The following is a 17,210-nucleotide window of genomic DNA, read 5'->3' on the forward strand; positions in this document are numbered from 1 at the left end:
ACATCATTGCAAGATTGCTGCATGATCCTAAAGCCATTAAACAATAGAATTCAATCTTATGACGTTCCCAAGTTGCTGGTGACCCTGACCGTCCTCCCATTTTGCACCCTTTGTAAATTTGAAATGACCCAAAACACTTTATCCCTATCATTGCTTGGAACCATAAGACCATAAGACATAGGAGCAGAAATTAGGCCATTCGGCCTGCCGAGTCTGCTCCGCCATTCAATCATGGCTGATAAGTTCCTCAACCCCGTTCTCCTGCTTTCTCCCCATAACCCTTGATCCCCTTGATAATCAAGAACCTACCTATCTCAGTATTAAATGTACTCAATGACCTGGCCTTCACAGCCTTCTGTGGCAGTGAATTCCGTAGACTCACCATTCTCTGGCTGAAGTAGTTTCTCCTTATCTCCATTCTAAAAGGTCTTCCCTTTATTCTAAGGCTGTGCCCTCAGGTTCTACACTCTCCTACCAATGGAAGCATCTTCCCAACATCCACTTTGTTCAGTATTCTGAAAGTTTCAATTAGATCCCCCCTCATCTGTCTAAAGTCCAATGAGTATAGTCCCAGAGTCCTCAAACGTTCCTCATATGTTAAGCTTTCCATTCCTGGGACCATTCTCGTGAACCTCCTCTGAACCCCGCTTCAGGGCCAGTATATCCTTCCTGAGATATGGAGCCCAAAACTGCACACAATACTCTAAATGTGGCCTGACCAGAGCCTTATAAAGCCTCAGTCGTACATCCCTGCTTTTAAATTCAAGTCCTGTCAAAATAAATGCCAACACTGTATTTGCCTTCCTGACTACTGACTCAACCTGCAAGTTTACGTTGAGAGAGTCCTGGACTAGAACTCCCAAGTTTCTTTGCAGTTCAGACTTCTGAATTTTCTCCCTATTTAGAAAATAGTCCATGCTTTTATTCTTCTTACCAAAGTGCATGAGCTCACACTTTCCCACACTGTACTCCATCTGCCACTTCTTTGTCCGCTCTCCTAACCTGTCCAAGTCCTTCTGCAGCCTTGCCACCTCCTTAATACTACCTGCCCCTCCACCTATCTTTGTATCATCTGCAAACTTAGCCAGAATGCCTACAGTCCCTTCATCTAGATCATTAATGTACAAAGTGAAAAGCTATGGTCCTAGCACTGACCCTTGCGAAACACCACTTGTCACCAGCTGCCATCCTGAGAAAGACCCCTTTATCCCCACTCTCTCCTTTCTGCCAGACAGCCAATCTTCTATCCATGCTAGCACCTTGCCTCCAACACCATGGGCCCTTATCTTACTCAGCAGCCTCCTGTGGGGCACCTTGTCTTGAAGTCCAGATAGATAACATCCATTGGTCTCCTTGGTCTACCCTGCTCATTACTTCCTCAAAGAATTCCAGCAGATTTGTCAGGCATGACCTCCCCTTGATGAAACCATGCTGACTTTGCCCTCTTTTACTATACACTTCCAAATATTCAGCAATCACATCCTTTACAATGGACTCCAAAATCTTACCCACGACTGGGGTTAGGCTAGTCAGCCTATAATTTTCTGTCTTTTGCCTTTCTCCTTTTTCAACAAGTTTGTTCAGCCATTTTATATCAGTCCTTGCTAACCTACTGTGTTTCCTGGTCTGAAACACCTCAGTTTTCAAATTTTCTTCCTTGTTTTGGAATCCCACCTGTCCTCTCCCCATGTCTTCTTCTAGACCTTTCGATCTACTGGGAGACCTCTGCACTCCCTACATTCTGGGCTCTGGCTTAACCCTCAGTTTTTTTCACTCAACCATTGAAGGCTGTGGCTTATTGTCCCAGACCCAGGCTCTGGAATGTATTTCCTCAACCTCCCCATTCTGAGAATGAATTTAATTTGAAACCACTCCTATGAAATGTGATTTTCATGATTAAACAGCGATGTTTAAATTAAGTTTATGGTCTAAATGTGTGGTTGTCTCATTTGGTCTTAAACTGCTTGTGCCATTTCATGTTTTGGTCCGATGATAATTCACTGTACTCGGCATCATCTCATTAATCCTAATCACGTCATTTACAGCTTGATAAATAATATTAACTGATGACCGTGCCTTAATTAACAACAATTGCGTTGTGCTGATTTCAGATTTAAGACTGCAGCCTTCAGGTGTACTTTTTCTCTCATCCTTCTATGACTTCTGAGCCGCACAGGCCTCTGAGCGAGAAGAACCTTTGTATATTTAGCAAGGATTCTCGAGATGATTTTCATCCACTGTCCAGCGCAACCTATTAACAGCTTTAATAACAGCCCTGCAGAAATATGGCATATGTTCTCATAGTCCTATTATTATTCAGGGTTTCTAATATTTCCATGTTACTAACTAGCCCCTCTTTGAGTTTCACATTGCCATGGATAATTTCTTAATTTCAAGAGAAAACAGCAGCCTACCTGTTTAATACCATTGCTTCTTTTGAGGCAAGTGATTTTAATTGCACATAAGTAGTATAAGGTGGCAAGGCAGTGACACAATGGTAATGTCGCAGTGAGTTCTGAGGAAGGGTGACTCAACCTGAAATGTTAGCTCTGATTTCTCTCCACAGGTGCTGGCAGACCTGATGAGCTTTTCCAGCCATTTCTATTTTTATGTCAGTGGTAATGTCAATAGACAAATCTGCTCTAAAACCTTCGGGACTAAGAGTCCAAAGTTTAATGTTCTGGGGATACAGATTCAAATCCCACTATAGCAGACGGTGAAATTTAATAAAAACAAACCTGGGAATAAAAGCCAGTCTAATTGAAAGCAAATTCACCAAAGATCCTCAGACAGTGCCTTCCAAACCCACGACCACTTCCATCTAGAAGGACAAGGGCAGCAGACATATGGGAACACCACCACCTTCAAGTTCCCTTCCAAGCCACTCACCATCCTGACTTGGAAATATATCGCCGTTCCTTCACTGTCACTGGGTCAAAATCCTGGAATTCCCTTTCTCATAGCATTGTGGGTCAACCCTTAGCAGGAGGACTCCAGTTCACCATCACTTTCTCGAGGGCAACTAGGGATGGGCAAGAAATACTGGCCCAGCCAGGGACACCCATGTCCCACAAATGAATAGAAAAAAAACGTTGGCATAAATGTTTATCTGTTTCATTGGTGTTGTTTATGGAAGGAAATCTTACATGCATATCTGGCCTGGCCTACAGGTAACTCCAGACTTACTGCAATGTTGTGTTATCTCTCCTCTGAAATGGCCAAGCAACCCACTCCGTTCTAAAGTTATTAGGGTTGGGCAGTAAATGCTAGTCCAAACCCATGAACTAATAAAAGTGACCCATTTAATCCCCATACTATACATCTGAGACAAGCACCAACATATTTTTGAAAGCTGGTTTTACTGTGGTTGCATGTTTTGCTCTATCAAATTAACACCACTGGAATGTTGATAATTCACCCCAAACTAAATAGCTGTTATGGAATTAATTACAATTAGACTAGCTTTTAATTCCAGATTTTTATTGAGATTCTCTATCTGCTATGGTGGAGTTTCAACCCAAATCCCCAGAACATTCACTGTGACATCTGCAAAATTTTATTTTCTGTCATATTTTAACACAAAGTCCCCATTAAGAATCTCAGAGAAATTCAGGGGCTATTCCTCATCTCAGGTCTTTGAAAAACCTGACTGATTAGTCTCATTCTCCTTCCTATGCCTCATCAACTTGGTAAATATCCCCCTTCATGTATTTATCTGATTCCTTTTTGAAAGTGAGTGTTGAATTTGCCAACACCATCTTTCAAGTAGTAAATTGCAGATCGATATGATATGCTATTTATATTATAAAACAGTCTACACATTTCATATTTGTTTCTTTCAATTTGTCCTTTAGATACCAATCCTCCTGCTGCCATTAGAAACAACTTAGAGACTTAGAAACTAAGAGCAGTAGTAAGCCATTTGGTCCTTTTAATCTGCTCTGCTAGTCAGTGTAATCATAGTAGATGTTCTACCTCAATGCCATATTCCCAGAATCCTCCTCCGTCACTTCATACTATAACCCCACCTGTCAAATCCCTGATGATGCAATATACAGATAGGGAACCACAGTGGAATTACTGGAATTCAATTCCCAATTCCTCATCAAGCTTCAGCAGTTCCTCCATAACATGTAACAGTGGAAGGGTGGAGGGCTCAAGGGTTGGAGAGAAGGTTGTTGGTGGAAGAGAGATACATTCTGTGGAAGTCATTATCTTGTGTGCTTCTGTGTTTTACAGAGTCAGACTTGGCTGATTTTGATGGCAGAAGCTCACTGCTCTACAGATTCAACCAAAAGAGTATGAGTACTGTGAAGGACATGATCTCCCTGAAGTTCAAAACCTTACAAAGTGATGGAGTGGTTCTGCACGGAGAGGGACAGAGGGGAGATTACATCACTCTGGAACTGAAGAAAGGCAAACTCTCACTGCAGATCAATCTAGGTATGAGTTTTGCTCAGTTAGTTCAAGAGTTTGAAGAACCAGAATATTTTGAGGTGTAGTCTGAACCCAAGAACAGGCTCCCCCCTATGACTCCTCTCCTTCAGGAAAGAAGTAAGAATTCTTCTGAATGCTTTCGCATTTCTAATAAACTTCAGTACAATTTCCATGCCTCAAGTGCTAATATTTCCACATGCTGCAAATAGATGAAAATGTTAATTCATTTCAACTAGGGAACATATAAGGAATAGTTAAATATTCTTTCCACCTTCAAACATATTAATGGCTATGTAAAGTTAAAAGTCCTGTTGACCCTACAAGATAGCCTGGGCTTGAAGGGCATGAAAAGAATGTGTGGGTTCATGACTTTTGCCATTAAAAGGTTTGTGAAATATGGTGAGTTAGCTAGAAGTCCATTTTTTCAGTTTGTCAACAGCATTTCTGATTTTGCAACAAAATCGTGCTCTAATAACATGGCAACACCTGAGAGATGCCATTTTTTGTTTCAGTTTTCATCAGTAAGGGAATCAAGGGTTATATGGAAAAAAGCAGAAAAGTGGATTTGAGGATTATCAGATAAGCCAGGATCTCACTGAATGGCAGAATAGACTCAGTGTGCCGAATTTCCTACTTCTGCTGCTATTTTTTTATGATCTTATGGTTAGTTTCTTCATTAGAACTGAAACCAACTGGCTGGAAATGCCACTACATCACAACTCATGAGGGAATGCCGAAGAAAATATCCAAAAGGATAGAATTACGTGGAGACCCAATGTTGAAATTTGCAAACAGCTTTCACACAGAGCATCACTTAAATTCTTTAATAGTCCAATAAATAGAGTCATAAAGTCATAGAGATGTGCAGCATGGAAACAGACTCTTCGATCCAACTCGTCCATGCTGCCTAGATATCCTAAATTAATACAGTCCCATTTGCCAGCATTTGTCCCAAATCCCACTAAATCCTTCCTATTCATATACCCACCCAGATGCCATTGAAATGGTGTAATTGTACCAGCGTTCACCACACCCTCTGGCAGCTCATTCCATACATGCACCACCTTTTGCATGGAAAAAAATGCCCCTAGGTCCTTTTTAAATCTTTCCCCTTTCACCTTAAACCTAGAGCCTCTAGTTTTGGACTCAGCTACCCTGGGGAAAAGACCTTCCCTATTCATCGTATCCAAGCCCCTCCTGGTTTTTAAATTTCTACAAGGTCACCCCTCAGCTTCTGACAAATTTGATACATTAATATAAAATGGCTGTCTTTGGCCTGGTTATGCAAAGACACAATCTGAGGTTGCTAGGTCATTTTGTTTTCAGTTTTTATGCAAAATAATCATCTTTCAATGCTGGACTTCTTGATTTTCTCCTTTGTTTTGTGTGCTACACCCAAGGTGATGCAAAACTGCGATCTGTTGATGGCCACACCTCAGTGATACTGGGGAGTTTGCTAGATGATCAGCATTGGCACTCCATTACCATCGAACGCTACAACAAGCAAGTGAATTTCACCGTGGATAAGCACACACAGCACTTTCGAACCAAAGGAGAGTTTGATTATCTGGACATTGATTACGAGGTACTAATAATCTATCATGATACACGATGCAATGTTTTTACTGTACACCATTCCCATATGAATCTTAATATGTTTCTCTTACCAATTGCACTGGCCTAAGGGTAAGAGGTACACAGAGCTTAGGAACTGTTAACTACTATTTTCCTATGACAGAATCTAACTGTGCCTTGAATGGCGATACCTGAGAGAAAAGTTATACTTTTTTTTGTTCCAGTTTACCTGTTCTAAGAAATTATGGGTTTAGTAGAAAATCTCTTATTGGGAAGGACATAATTCTGGTTCCTTGCTCTTGATGCAGTCAATATGTTGTTGTATTGTGACTTTGAGGCATGAGAACTCCTGTGGCGGCTAAATGATTCAAAGACAACTTTCCAGGAATATCAATGCCATTTACGTACCGATTTGTGTCTTAACATAGATTACACTCGCCATACCTCCCATTCAGCATCATCCCAGTAATTTCTGTGTACATTGTTCTTATTAAGCAATAGCACTATTTTAAAATTTCTACCTTTGTCTTTAAATCCCTTCGTGGTTTACTCCTTTCCCATCCCTGAATACCAAAACCATTCCACTCGTGGTACACCTCAATCTCTGGTCTCTTGAGTTTCCTCGGTTTTAATGGCTGCACCATTGGTGGCCATGCCATCAGCTACTTTGGGCCTTAAGCTCTACAATTCACTCCCTAATCCTGTATGCTGCTTTCCTTCTGTTTGTTGTAAATCAGGATGTGGAATGTAAGAGGACTTGGTGAAAATATAATCACTAGTAAAGCAGTTTTGAGCAAACTGATGGAGCAGTGGGCTGATAATGGATTTCATCCTAGGGTCTTAAAAATAACTACTGAGGTCACAAATGCATTGTTGTAATTTTCCAAAATTTGATGGATTCTGGAAAGTAGCAAATAAGAACCTTCTATTCAAATCTTGAGACCCAGGTTCAAATCCAGGAATGTGAATTTGATTTCAATAAAAATATGAAATTAAGAGTCCAGTGATGACCATGAATCCATTGTTGACTGTCAGAAAAACCATTTAGTTCACTAGATGTCCTTTAGGGAAGGAAACTGCCATCACTACATGTGACTCCAGACCCACAGTAACATGGTTGTATCTTCCTTTCTGAAAAGGTCTAACGAGACAGTTGGGTGTATTAAAGAAAGCTTCTCGAGTCAATGAATGTTGGTTTTGCCAATGACTGCATATGAGTTAAATAGAAACCTCCCTATTTTTGTAACCTCCTATGACCCCTCAAAAACTGCACCTGTAGCTGTCTGTTGAGCCGCGATGACCACCATGCATCGTTACTAGCTGTGCTTCATCTGCCTCACTGGGTTCCGAGCTGTGGAATTTCCTTCCTAAGCATTTTTACAATTCATTTATGGCACATGGGCATTGTTGGATGGCCAGCATTTATTGCCCATCCCTAGTTGCCCTTGAGAAGATGGTAGTGAGCTGCCTTCTTGAACTGCTGCAATCTGCATCCAGTTGACATATGATGCCTATGATGAGGGAATTCCAGGATTTTGACCCAATGACAGTGAAGGAATAGCAATATATTTCAAAGTCAGGATGGTGAGTGGCTTGGAAAGGATCGTGGAAGTGGTGATCTCATATATCTGCTGTCCTCGTCCTTCTAGATGGAAATGATTGTGGGTTTGGAAGGAGCTGTCTAATGACCTTCGGTGAATTTCTGCAGTGCTTCTTGTTGGTAGTGCACATTGCTGCTACTGAGAAGCAATGATTCTGTGAGCATGACTATGTCAGGCTGTTGCTTGAGGAGTCTGTGAGACAGCTCTCTCAATTTTGGCCATAGCTCCCAGATGTTAGGAAAGGGGACTTTGCAACATCAACAGGGCTATTTCTGCCGTTGTTTTTTCTGGTGCTTAGGTCGATGCCTGCTGATCTGTCTGGTTTCATTTTTTTGCTCAGACTTCATAGCAATTGATACAACTGAGTGGCTTCTTAGGCCATTTCAGAAGGTTATGTATGTCATTTGCTATTGGCATGACACAAAAGGCGTGTGCAAAACTGAAGCGACAACATTACAGTCAGTGGAGAATTCAACAATATTTTATATCTTTATAATGGTGATGTGTACACTATTGCTGTAGAAAAAACACTTGAGCTTTTCACAAAGACATGGTTAAAAATTACATGTACGTTGAGTGTAGAAAGAAAAGTAATTAACTGTTTTCTGTGTCTAATTACTTTTGGCCTCTAAAGCCTACAATTGTGAGATGCATATATTTAATGGGATAGAAGAAAAACAAATCCTCCCAGTGGTATAATATTCTGTGGACTGACTATAATTGTAGTTTGTGAACATTCATATTCCATCTCTTAGGTATGTATTTTAATGCTGTTCAGCATGGAGTCATTAAAAGTGCCAATTACTCCAGGAAGAAATAAAGCAGATTTATAGCTCCGAATAAAACTATTTTTAAAATGCAGAGAATGTTGTCTATTGGCAAGACCAAGATATTACAATTATTTTGTGAAGTGCTTTCATTAATCTTCCTCCTGTCACCCTTCTTCTTCTTTAGAGCTCTTTACTTAGCATTCACACCCTCGAGGCAGAAAGTCAGAGGTTCAAATCCCGTTCCAGGACTTGTGCATGACCAAGTCCAGCCCAGATAATGAGGGAATACTGTGCTGTCAGAGATGCCACAGTTTGCATGAGGTGTCAAAGCAAGGCCCTGTCTCCCATTTTGGGGGAATGTTCATTGTGGTTTCAAAGATGAACACAAGAATCTTAGGCAATAATGTACCTTACCCAACATCACATTACTATAAAAAAAAGGTCATTATCAAAATGCAACATGATCTTCATGATATCCAGTCTTGGGTTGAAAAGTGGAAGGTCACATTCGTGCCACACAAATGCCAGGCAATGACCATCTCCAAAAGGTACAATCTAACCACTGCCCCTTGACATTCAATAGTGTTACTACTACTCAAGACCCCACCAACAACATCCTAGGGTTACCATTGATCAGAAACTTAACAGTGTCTAGCATATAGATACAAGAGCAGGTCAGAAGCTCGGAATACTGCAGCGGGTAGCTCACGTTGTGACTGTGCAAAGCCTGTCTACCATCTACAAAACACAAGTCAGAAGTGTGAATATTCCAACTTGCCTGGATCGGTGCAGCTCCAATGTCACTCAAGAAACTTGACATCATCCAAGAAAAAGCAGCCCACTTGATTGGCACCACATCCATAAGCATCCATCCCTCCACCAGCAATGGTCAGTCGCAGCAGTGTGTACTATCTACAAGATGCACTGCGGAAATTCACCAAAGATCCTTAGGCAACACATTCCAAACCCATGACCACTTCCATCGAAGATGACAAGGGCAGCAGATGCATGGGAGGACACCACTACTTGCAATTTCCCTTCCAAGTCACTCACCATCCTGACTTGGAAATATAATACCATTCGTTCACTGTCGCTGGGTCAATATCCTGGAATTCCCTCGCTAAAGGCATTGTGGGTCAACCTACAGCAGGTGGACTGCAGCAGTTCAAGAAGGCAGCTCACCACCACCTTCTCAAGGGCAACTAGGGATGGGCAATGAATGTTGACCAGCCAGTGATGCCACGTCCCAAAAGTGAATATAAAACAAAAAAAAATTGTGGAAGCTTATATACACAAATTGGCTGCCACATTTCCCACATGCAAATCAGGAGCCAGGAGTAGGCCATTCAGCCCCTTGAGCATGCTCTGCTATTCAATAAGATGAACTGTGACTATGTTTCAAAAGTACTTGATGTGTTCTGAAGTACTGCTATGAGTTCATGAAAGGCACTATCTGAATGCAAGTTTTTCTCCTTTTGTTGTATTTTAAGAACGCTGCTTTTATTGTGTATAACATCTCTACTGCCTGGACTCTACTGAAGCCAAATTGATTTTACTTTTGTTTTGATTTCTCCTTGACTTTATGATAAGCCTTAGCTGTATCTTTTCCTAAGAAGTTACAGCTTTAAAGAGAGACTGACAATATGGCAAAATGCAGGTGATTTGTCCCTTAAATCAATAAGGTACAATAACATTTGGGGAGGTGATGGCCTCATGGTATTATCGCTGGACTGTTAATCCAGAGACCCAGATAATATTCTGGGGAGCTGGGTTCAAATCCTGCCACAGCAGATGCAGGAAAAAATATCTGGAAATAAGAATCTAATGATGATCATGAATCCATTGTCGATTGTTGGGAAAAACCCATCTGGTTCACTAATGTCCTTTAGGGAAGGAAAGTGCCATCCTTACCTGGTCTGCCCTACATGTGACTCCAGACTCATAGCGATATGGTTAATTCTTCACAGCCCTCTGGGCAATTAGGGAGGGGCAATAAATGCTGCCCAGCCAGTGATGCCCTCATCCTGTTAATGGAAAAAAAGGATTGAATATCCAGTGTTATAGATTCAGTAAATGGTTACTGTAATAAACCCTCTCCTTCCCAGGTAGGCACTCACGCTTGAGGATGACTTGCTCCCATTCAGACAGAGTGGATTCTGAGATGGCTGAAAAGTCCCCCACACAGACTCTGTCATATGTGGGGCAGGTGGCGATTGAAGGGTTGAGGAGATATGTTGTTTGGAGGTGTTTCCATCCTGTTCAATCCCTTCACCTCTGCAAGTTCCCAGTGAAGTCTGTCAATGCATTTGTCGCCCTCCAGAATGAACTTTTCCCATTTTGATTGGTCACAAGAAAGGGGCTGTTCTGACTCAACAGAGTCTTCAGGGCTGCCTTGAGATTGGCTCTAAAACATTTCCACTGACCTCTGTGGCTGAATTCGGAGCAGAGCAGTTGCTTCAGAAGACTGGTGTCAAGTACATGAATGACATTAAGTCATTACTTAACAAAAAATACAAACACCTCAGATTTAGCAACTGAAAGGCATCGTAATTTTAAGCCTGGAATTTGCAACATCCTTGATCAAATCGAATTCGTCATTACTGACAGCTGATTGTTTTCTATGGGTAGAAAATAAAAGCTGGAAATATTTAGCAGGTCTAACAGTTCTTTGGAGAGAAAAACAGTGTTAAACAGGTGGAATTTGACTGAATGGGGGTCCATTATGGGACTGGATATAGAAGCTTACACGACGTGGCCACACAAGTGTAGTGGTCACTTATGCTGAAGCTGCAAGGCCCCCATATGGACAGAAAATGTTTCTGTCTACCAGGACCAGGCAGATATGTTCCAGTAATTTGAAGGGATGAAAGCATTAAGCAACAGTCTCAGAAAATAAGGCCCCAATTCATGGGGAAGCCACTTGGAAGTTTCCTTGTGCAAATTTATTAGTTTGGGAAGGGTCCATTCTGATACCAATGAGATGCCACCAAGAGGTGTAAAATGGTCGTTACTGAGCCAATTTGCTACTGTTGGGGAGAGATGTCAAAGTATCTCAAGTTTTGTGTTGAGCAGTGCAAACGATCTCTACTCAGAGCTTTTTTACCACATGCTTTGGAGAGGCTAGAGACTGCTCCGAATCTGGCTTTCACGGGTGGCCCAATTGCTCTTTTAATTACAGCTCAAACCAGAGGTCACTCGCCTTTCCCAATAAAGTACAGAATATCTATACATCCTGCGTAACAGTAGTTACATGCAGCATTAACATTGGTGAATGCTTGCCACATCCCCTTTGACCTTCACATTCAATCCTGTGAATGCACTATCAATGATGAACAACTTCATGGTCAGCCTTCAGTTCCTAGGATTTCATGATGTTTACCAGACATCATTATCATCAGGCCTTGGGATTTTATGATGTACCCCATTAATTTGCATTGCAGTGTTAATGGTTATGGTTTCTTTCAAGCATTTGCCAGACTTGCTTATCTCGAAGGACTAGTTTGAATTCTATTATTCATTGTATTCATTGCTTTCCTTATTAAATTCTGTTACTCATCTTATATTTCCTACTACCCTAATCATAGGAGGTACAAAAAGATGCTAATTCCTACTGATTGCTATAAAATTCATAATATCAGTTCTAATATCAGGTTAGTTACATATAAAGTTGCATAGTTACACTTAATGTTAGAATTCTTTGGACAATGAGTTGTGAGCAGCTTCCGTCCCACCTGACCATTGAATGTCAAACAAACATTGCCCCTATATCTTGTAGCTGCAATTATAAATCTTCCTATTCACGTGTTATCTGTAAGTGTGTTTTAAACAGGAGATTACTTCTAAGATGAAATTTACTATCCCTGCTCTAAGTATTTCTCAACTAACTCTTTTACTCAATGAGACGCCATCTATTTAAATTCCATTAATAAGACTGAAACTCAATCACTTTCCCAGCTTAAGAATCTTTTCTGAATTCCTAAGATTTTGCACAATATCTCTGTCCTTCTGACCTCCCCTTAATCCTTGGATGTAAGCATAATTATTGAGGTTGGGAATTTGCCATTGTTAATTTTCTCAAATTCAAGCTAGTGCCCCTTAGAGGTCATCTGCTTGCCTATTTGTCATTCAGTCTCTCTTGCCGATGGGATACAAACTTTGGACTGTCTGTATCCAAACATCTCTTATCAGACTGTATCTTACAGATATGTGCCACTGCGATTTTGTACAGTAATTCCTGTATTTTAATTTGTAAGATTATTTGTTCTTTCTCTTACCTTGGGTTTAACTTATTCTCAAAGCTGCCATTGTCCTAACTTATAATCTCACTTTAATTCTGAACTCAGCAAGTCAGTTCGGTTACTGCAGCTAAAAATCTTTTTCCGCAATATTTATGCCAACTAAAAATCCACAGGCAGCCATCTTGGGGCAGCTGCCCCAACAGCTGTTTTGTTTGGATGCCTGTTTCTGGTCGATGAGCAGCTGAGCTGCTGCCTTTAGTTCTAAGAGGTCTTTGTAAAATTCCAGGTAATATGTTTGCTGGAAGTTTGCTAGAACTCTGTTATTCTGTCTCTACAGATACTACCAGACCTGCTCAGTGCATTTGCAGCATTTTCTATTTTTTTTTAATTTCATACTTCTAACATCTGCAGTAGTTTGCTTTTGCACTGATTGGCAATTTTTATAGATTTCTCTCACTCAGTTTATGAAAAAAAAACACTGCTTTCTCTTAGTTACTTAATACAACTTCATAGAGGGAGAATTTAATTGACTTCCCCTTCACCAACTGTTTTTGTTTGAGCAAGTTATTTTTCTGTTTTGCAGCATAAACCCTTCAAGTTTGACATATTAGCAATAGATTCACACATATAATTTCTAATTCCACCAAGTGAGCCATTTAATTATAGGGCATCAGTTATTTGTTATGATTCTATACCAGTCCAACTAGTTTTATCGAGTTTATTCTGGCAACTGTTAAACCAGTTAAAGTTCTCTACCATAAGCAGTGAATGGTCCTACACAGTAATTAGTGACTAAACTAACAATTGCTTTGTCAATGTTCATTCAATACTTCAGTGATATCCTAAATTGACTTAAAATTCCCTGTTAACAAACGAAGATAAAAGGGTATTACTATATGAATGACAATCAATAGTAGTATCATATTAATATACCTTATCAACCACACTGAGATACCAAATGAATGCAGTTTGGTTTTACCAAAGATATTTTCACTTTTGAGGCCTAGCAAGAGCAGGAACTTACAAAGGCAAACTGATATCTAAGTGCTAGGTTAAAATCCCCATCCCTATTCCCTTAAAAATTGCCCCAGTTCTTCAGATCAGTGTAAATCCTCACTCATGCTGAGCCCTTATTTCTCATACCCAACCCCTCCAAATTCCCATGACTACCCCTTCATCCCACTCACGTGCAACATTCCCCAAGTGCTCCTTCACTCCCCTCAAACCCTTGAAGCCACATACCACCAAGCCCACTGAGACACGACATACTTTACAAAGAGAACTCACAAATCCTTTATATGACCTGGAAGTCTTTGTACAACTCATGAATCTGTCAAGATCAAAATGTTTTACTTGACTAAGAACTAGGAAAGAACATCATCCTCTTCACAAGCCCATAAATACTGATCAGGGATTTCAAAATTCTTCCCTATTGTTGGAATTAAGAACGTAGGAACTTGAAGCAGGACATCAGGCAGTAAGAACAGGCAATTCAGCCCCTCAAGGCTGATCTGTCACTTAATATGGTCATTGCTGATCTCATCCAGGCGTCAACTCCACTTTCTTGCCCCCCTTTCCAAGGTGGGCATTGGTACAGTAGGTAATGTTTGAGGTCATTGGAGCCTGTCCACTCCAGGCCAGCAGCATTGTATTCTGTGTGTACTTTTCGTCTTTACTCTTTTCTTCTTCCTCTTTGAGGCTGGAAGGTGTAGGCAGGACAGCAAGGACAGGGACACCTGGTGGTGGTAGGTCCAGAACCTGGGCTCTTGGCGGCGGCAGTGCCTGGACTGGGGTTTCCTGGCACCGGTAGGCCCAGATCCTGGACTTCTCCTGGCAGCAGTAAGCCTGGATCCTGGACTTCTCCTGGTAGCTGTAGGCCCAGAGCCAGGGCTCTTGGCAGTGGCAGTAGGGCCCAAGCCTGGACTCTTGATGGTGGTTGGCCTGGAACCTGATCTTTTGCCTTGTCCCAGTGTAGACACAGGGAGGGATTGTTTTTCATTCCTTAACTGTAGCTAGTTGTATTTAATAATCGATGTGATATATCAAAGTCATTGCAGCATTTCCTTGAAGAAGTGTTCTTTTTCAACAGGTTGAGAAGTTAGCTGTTTATATCCGTGGTGAGTTCTCTGTGTTGGTGGACTTGAAAAGGAACAGGCCTGGAGACCTTACAATGATACATTCTGTACTTTTTAAAGACTTAGGTGTTGCTGCTGTGCAGATCTTCACTCTAGGCATTCGAGACAATCAATCTCTTGGTTTCTGGGTGACCGATTCCAGTCAGGGATGTAGTGTAGATAGACTTAGGATGAGGACCTCTTCACTGTGGAGTGTTCCGTTCTCCTTCCAGATAATGCAATACGATATAATTCAAAACAGCACAGGAACAGGCCCTTTGGCCCACCAAGACTGTACCAATTCCTATCCCTATTTAAACCGGCTATTAAATTGCCCATACACACTTTCCATCCCTCTGTTCGCCTCCTCTTCATGTGTCTATCATGATATGCCTTAAACATTACCAACGTGCCTGCTTCCGCCATCTCCGCTGACAGTGTGTTCTAGGCACCCACCAGCCTCTATGTAAGAATTTTCCCCGGACTACTCCCCTAAACTTTTCCCCTCACACCTTTAATCTGTGCCCTCTTGTAGTTGACCTTTTCACTCTAGGAAAAAGCCTCTGACTATCCACCCTGTCTATGCCTCTCGGTTTTATAGACCTCTATCAAATCACCTCGCAGCCTCCATCTTTCCAATGAAAACAAAATGAGTTTATCCAACCTGTTCCCATAACTAAAATCCTCCAGACCAGGCAGCATCCTGGTAAATCTTCTCTGCACCGTCTCCAAAGCAGCCGTGTCCTTCTAGTAGCTTGGCAACCAGAACTGCACATAATATTCCAAATGTGTCCAAATGAAAGTTTTGTACAGCTGTAACATAACTTGTCAACTTTTGTATTCAATGCTCCAGCTGATGAAGGCAAGCATATTACAATGTGGCGGTTTTTTTGGAATCCAGAGGATTGGGAGTCAGTTGGGCTCACAACTGCCATTTGTTGCACCCTATCAGTATCCAATTTAAAAGAAAAGTTCATTCTGCATGATTCCAGACCTATTACAATTCATTATTAGAATGTTACAGCTGGGACATACCTGCACTGGGCATGACAATTGGATTTGATTCAACTTGTCATGTTAAGGGTACTCAGCGACATGACTGTGCAGTTCCATTGAACAATATTATGGACCGGACCAGACCAGCCCCCCTCAAATATATATTAAGAAGGTAGCCTAGACCCTAACGTTTTCTTACTTTAAATGTAAATGTCAGTTACTGTGTTCCAGATGCAATTTGATTGGTCAATTTACTCAACATTAAGCAAAACACAATTTATTGAAACAATATTGTTTAAATACAACGAAAGAAATAAGAACTTGGAATGCCTTAATTCTATTAGAAAATCTAACAGAGTAGTAGATACAGTAATTATTACTAATTAACCATTCCAACATTGGAAGATCCCATAAACACACCCATTGGCAAAAAAGGCAAATTCAGAAAAACAGATTGCCTCACATGCAATCCTATCAGCAAGAAAGAGATACATGCAGCAGGTCCCCAGAGAGAGTGTAGCAGCTGGGAGAGATTCACTGCCTTTCAACCCTGCTAAGACCCTAGCAATAGCCATCGAAAGCTAACTAAAATTCTGGATCTATGAGAGTTTGGCCACGCCCACTCAGGCTGCTTCTATTGTTCCAACTTTAAAAGATAAACACCAAAGCTTCACAAGTTGTTTATCTTCTCAGAGACTGATTGGAACTTGTTCCCCAATCTCTCTCTAAAAGATACCAGGACAAAACATGACTCTTAAAATTACAACATCATCACAACATAGAACACAGAAGTATACAGCACAGGAACATGATACCAAATTAAACTTATTCCTTATGCCTGCCCTTGGTCAATATCCTTCCATTCCTTGCATATTCATGTGCTTATCTAAAAGTCCCTTACATTCCCCTATTGTATTTGTCTCCACCACCATCCCAGGCATATGTTTCCATATGGAGATAGCAGGAACTGCCAATGATGGAGAATCTGAGACAACAAGGTGGAAAGCTGGAGGAACACAGCAGGCCAAGCAGCAACAGAGGAGCAGGAAAGCTGATGTTTTGGGTCTAGACCCTTCCTCAGAAATGGGGGAGGGGAAGGGGATTCTGAAATAAATAGGGAGAAAGGGGGAGGCAGTTGGAATATGGATAAAGGAGAAGATAGGTGGAGAAGAGACAGACAGGTCAAGGAGGCAGGGTTGGAGCCAGTAAAGGTGAGTTAGAGAGGGGATAGGTCGGTCCAGGGAGGATGGACAGGTCAAGGATTTTCTGAAGAAGGGTCTAGGCCCAAAACGTCACCTTCCTGCTCCTCTGATGCTGCTTGGCCTGCTGTGTTCATCCAGCTCTACACCTTGTTATCTCAAGGAGGTGGGATGAGGCTAGTATGTAGGAGATGGGGATGGGGCTTGAGGTGAGAGGAGTGGATAGGTGGGAGGACAGGTTAGGGAGGTGGGGACAAGCTGGGCTGGTTTTGGGATGTGG

The 17,210-nt window shown here is 41.4% G+C and overlaps 1 protein-coding gene across 1 annotated transcript in view; it reads left to right on the forward strand.

The window, feature by feature from the left end:
• Window positions 1-17,210, forward strand: part of LOC109930579 (contactin-associated protein-like 5) — a 1,093,911-nt gene that overhangs the window by 492,485 nt on the left and 584,216 nt on the right. Inside the window, exons 5-6 of the mRNA XM_048598831.1 lie at window positions 4,240-4,443; window positions 5,838-6,022. Coding sequence (XP_048454788.1) covers window positions 4,240-4,443; window positions 5,838-6,022 — 389 coding nt within the window. The remainder of the gene's footprint in view (window positions 1-4,239; window positions 4,444-5,837; window positions 6,023-17,210) is intronic.

Source organism: Rhincodon typus, chromosome 7, assembly GCF_021869965.1.
Source record: "Rhincodon typus isolate 14 chromosome 7, sRhiTyp1.1, whole genome shotgun sequence".
In the NCBI taxonomy this organism is placed as follows: domain Eukaryota; kingdom Metazoa; phylum Chordata; class Chondrichthyes; order Orectolobiformes; family Rhincodontidae; genus Rhincodon; species Rhincodon typus.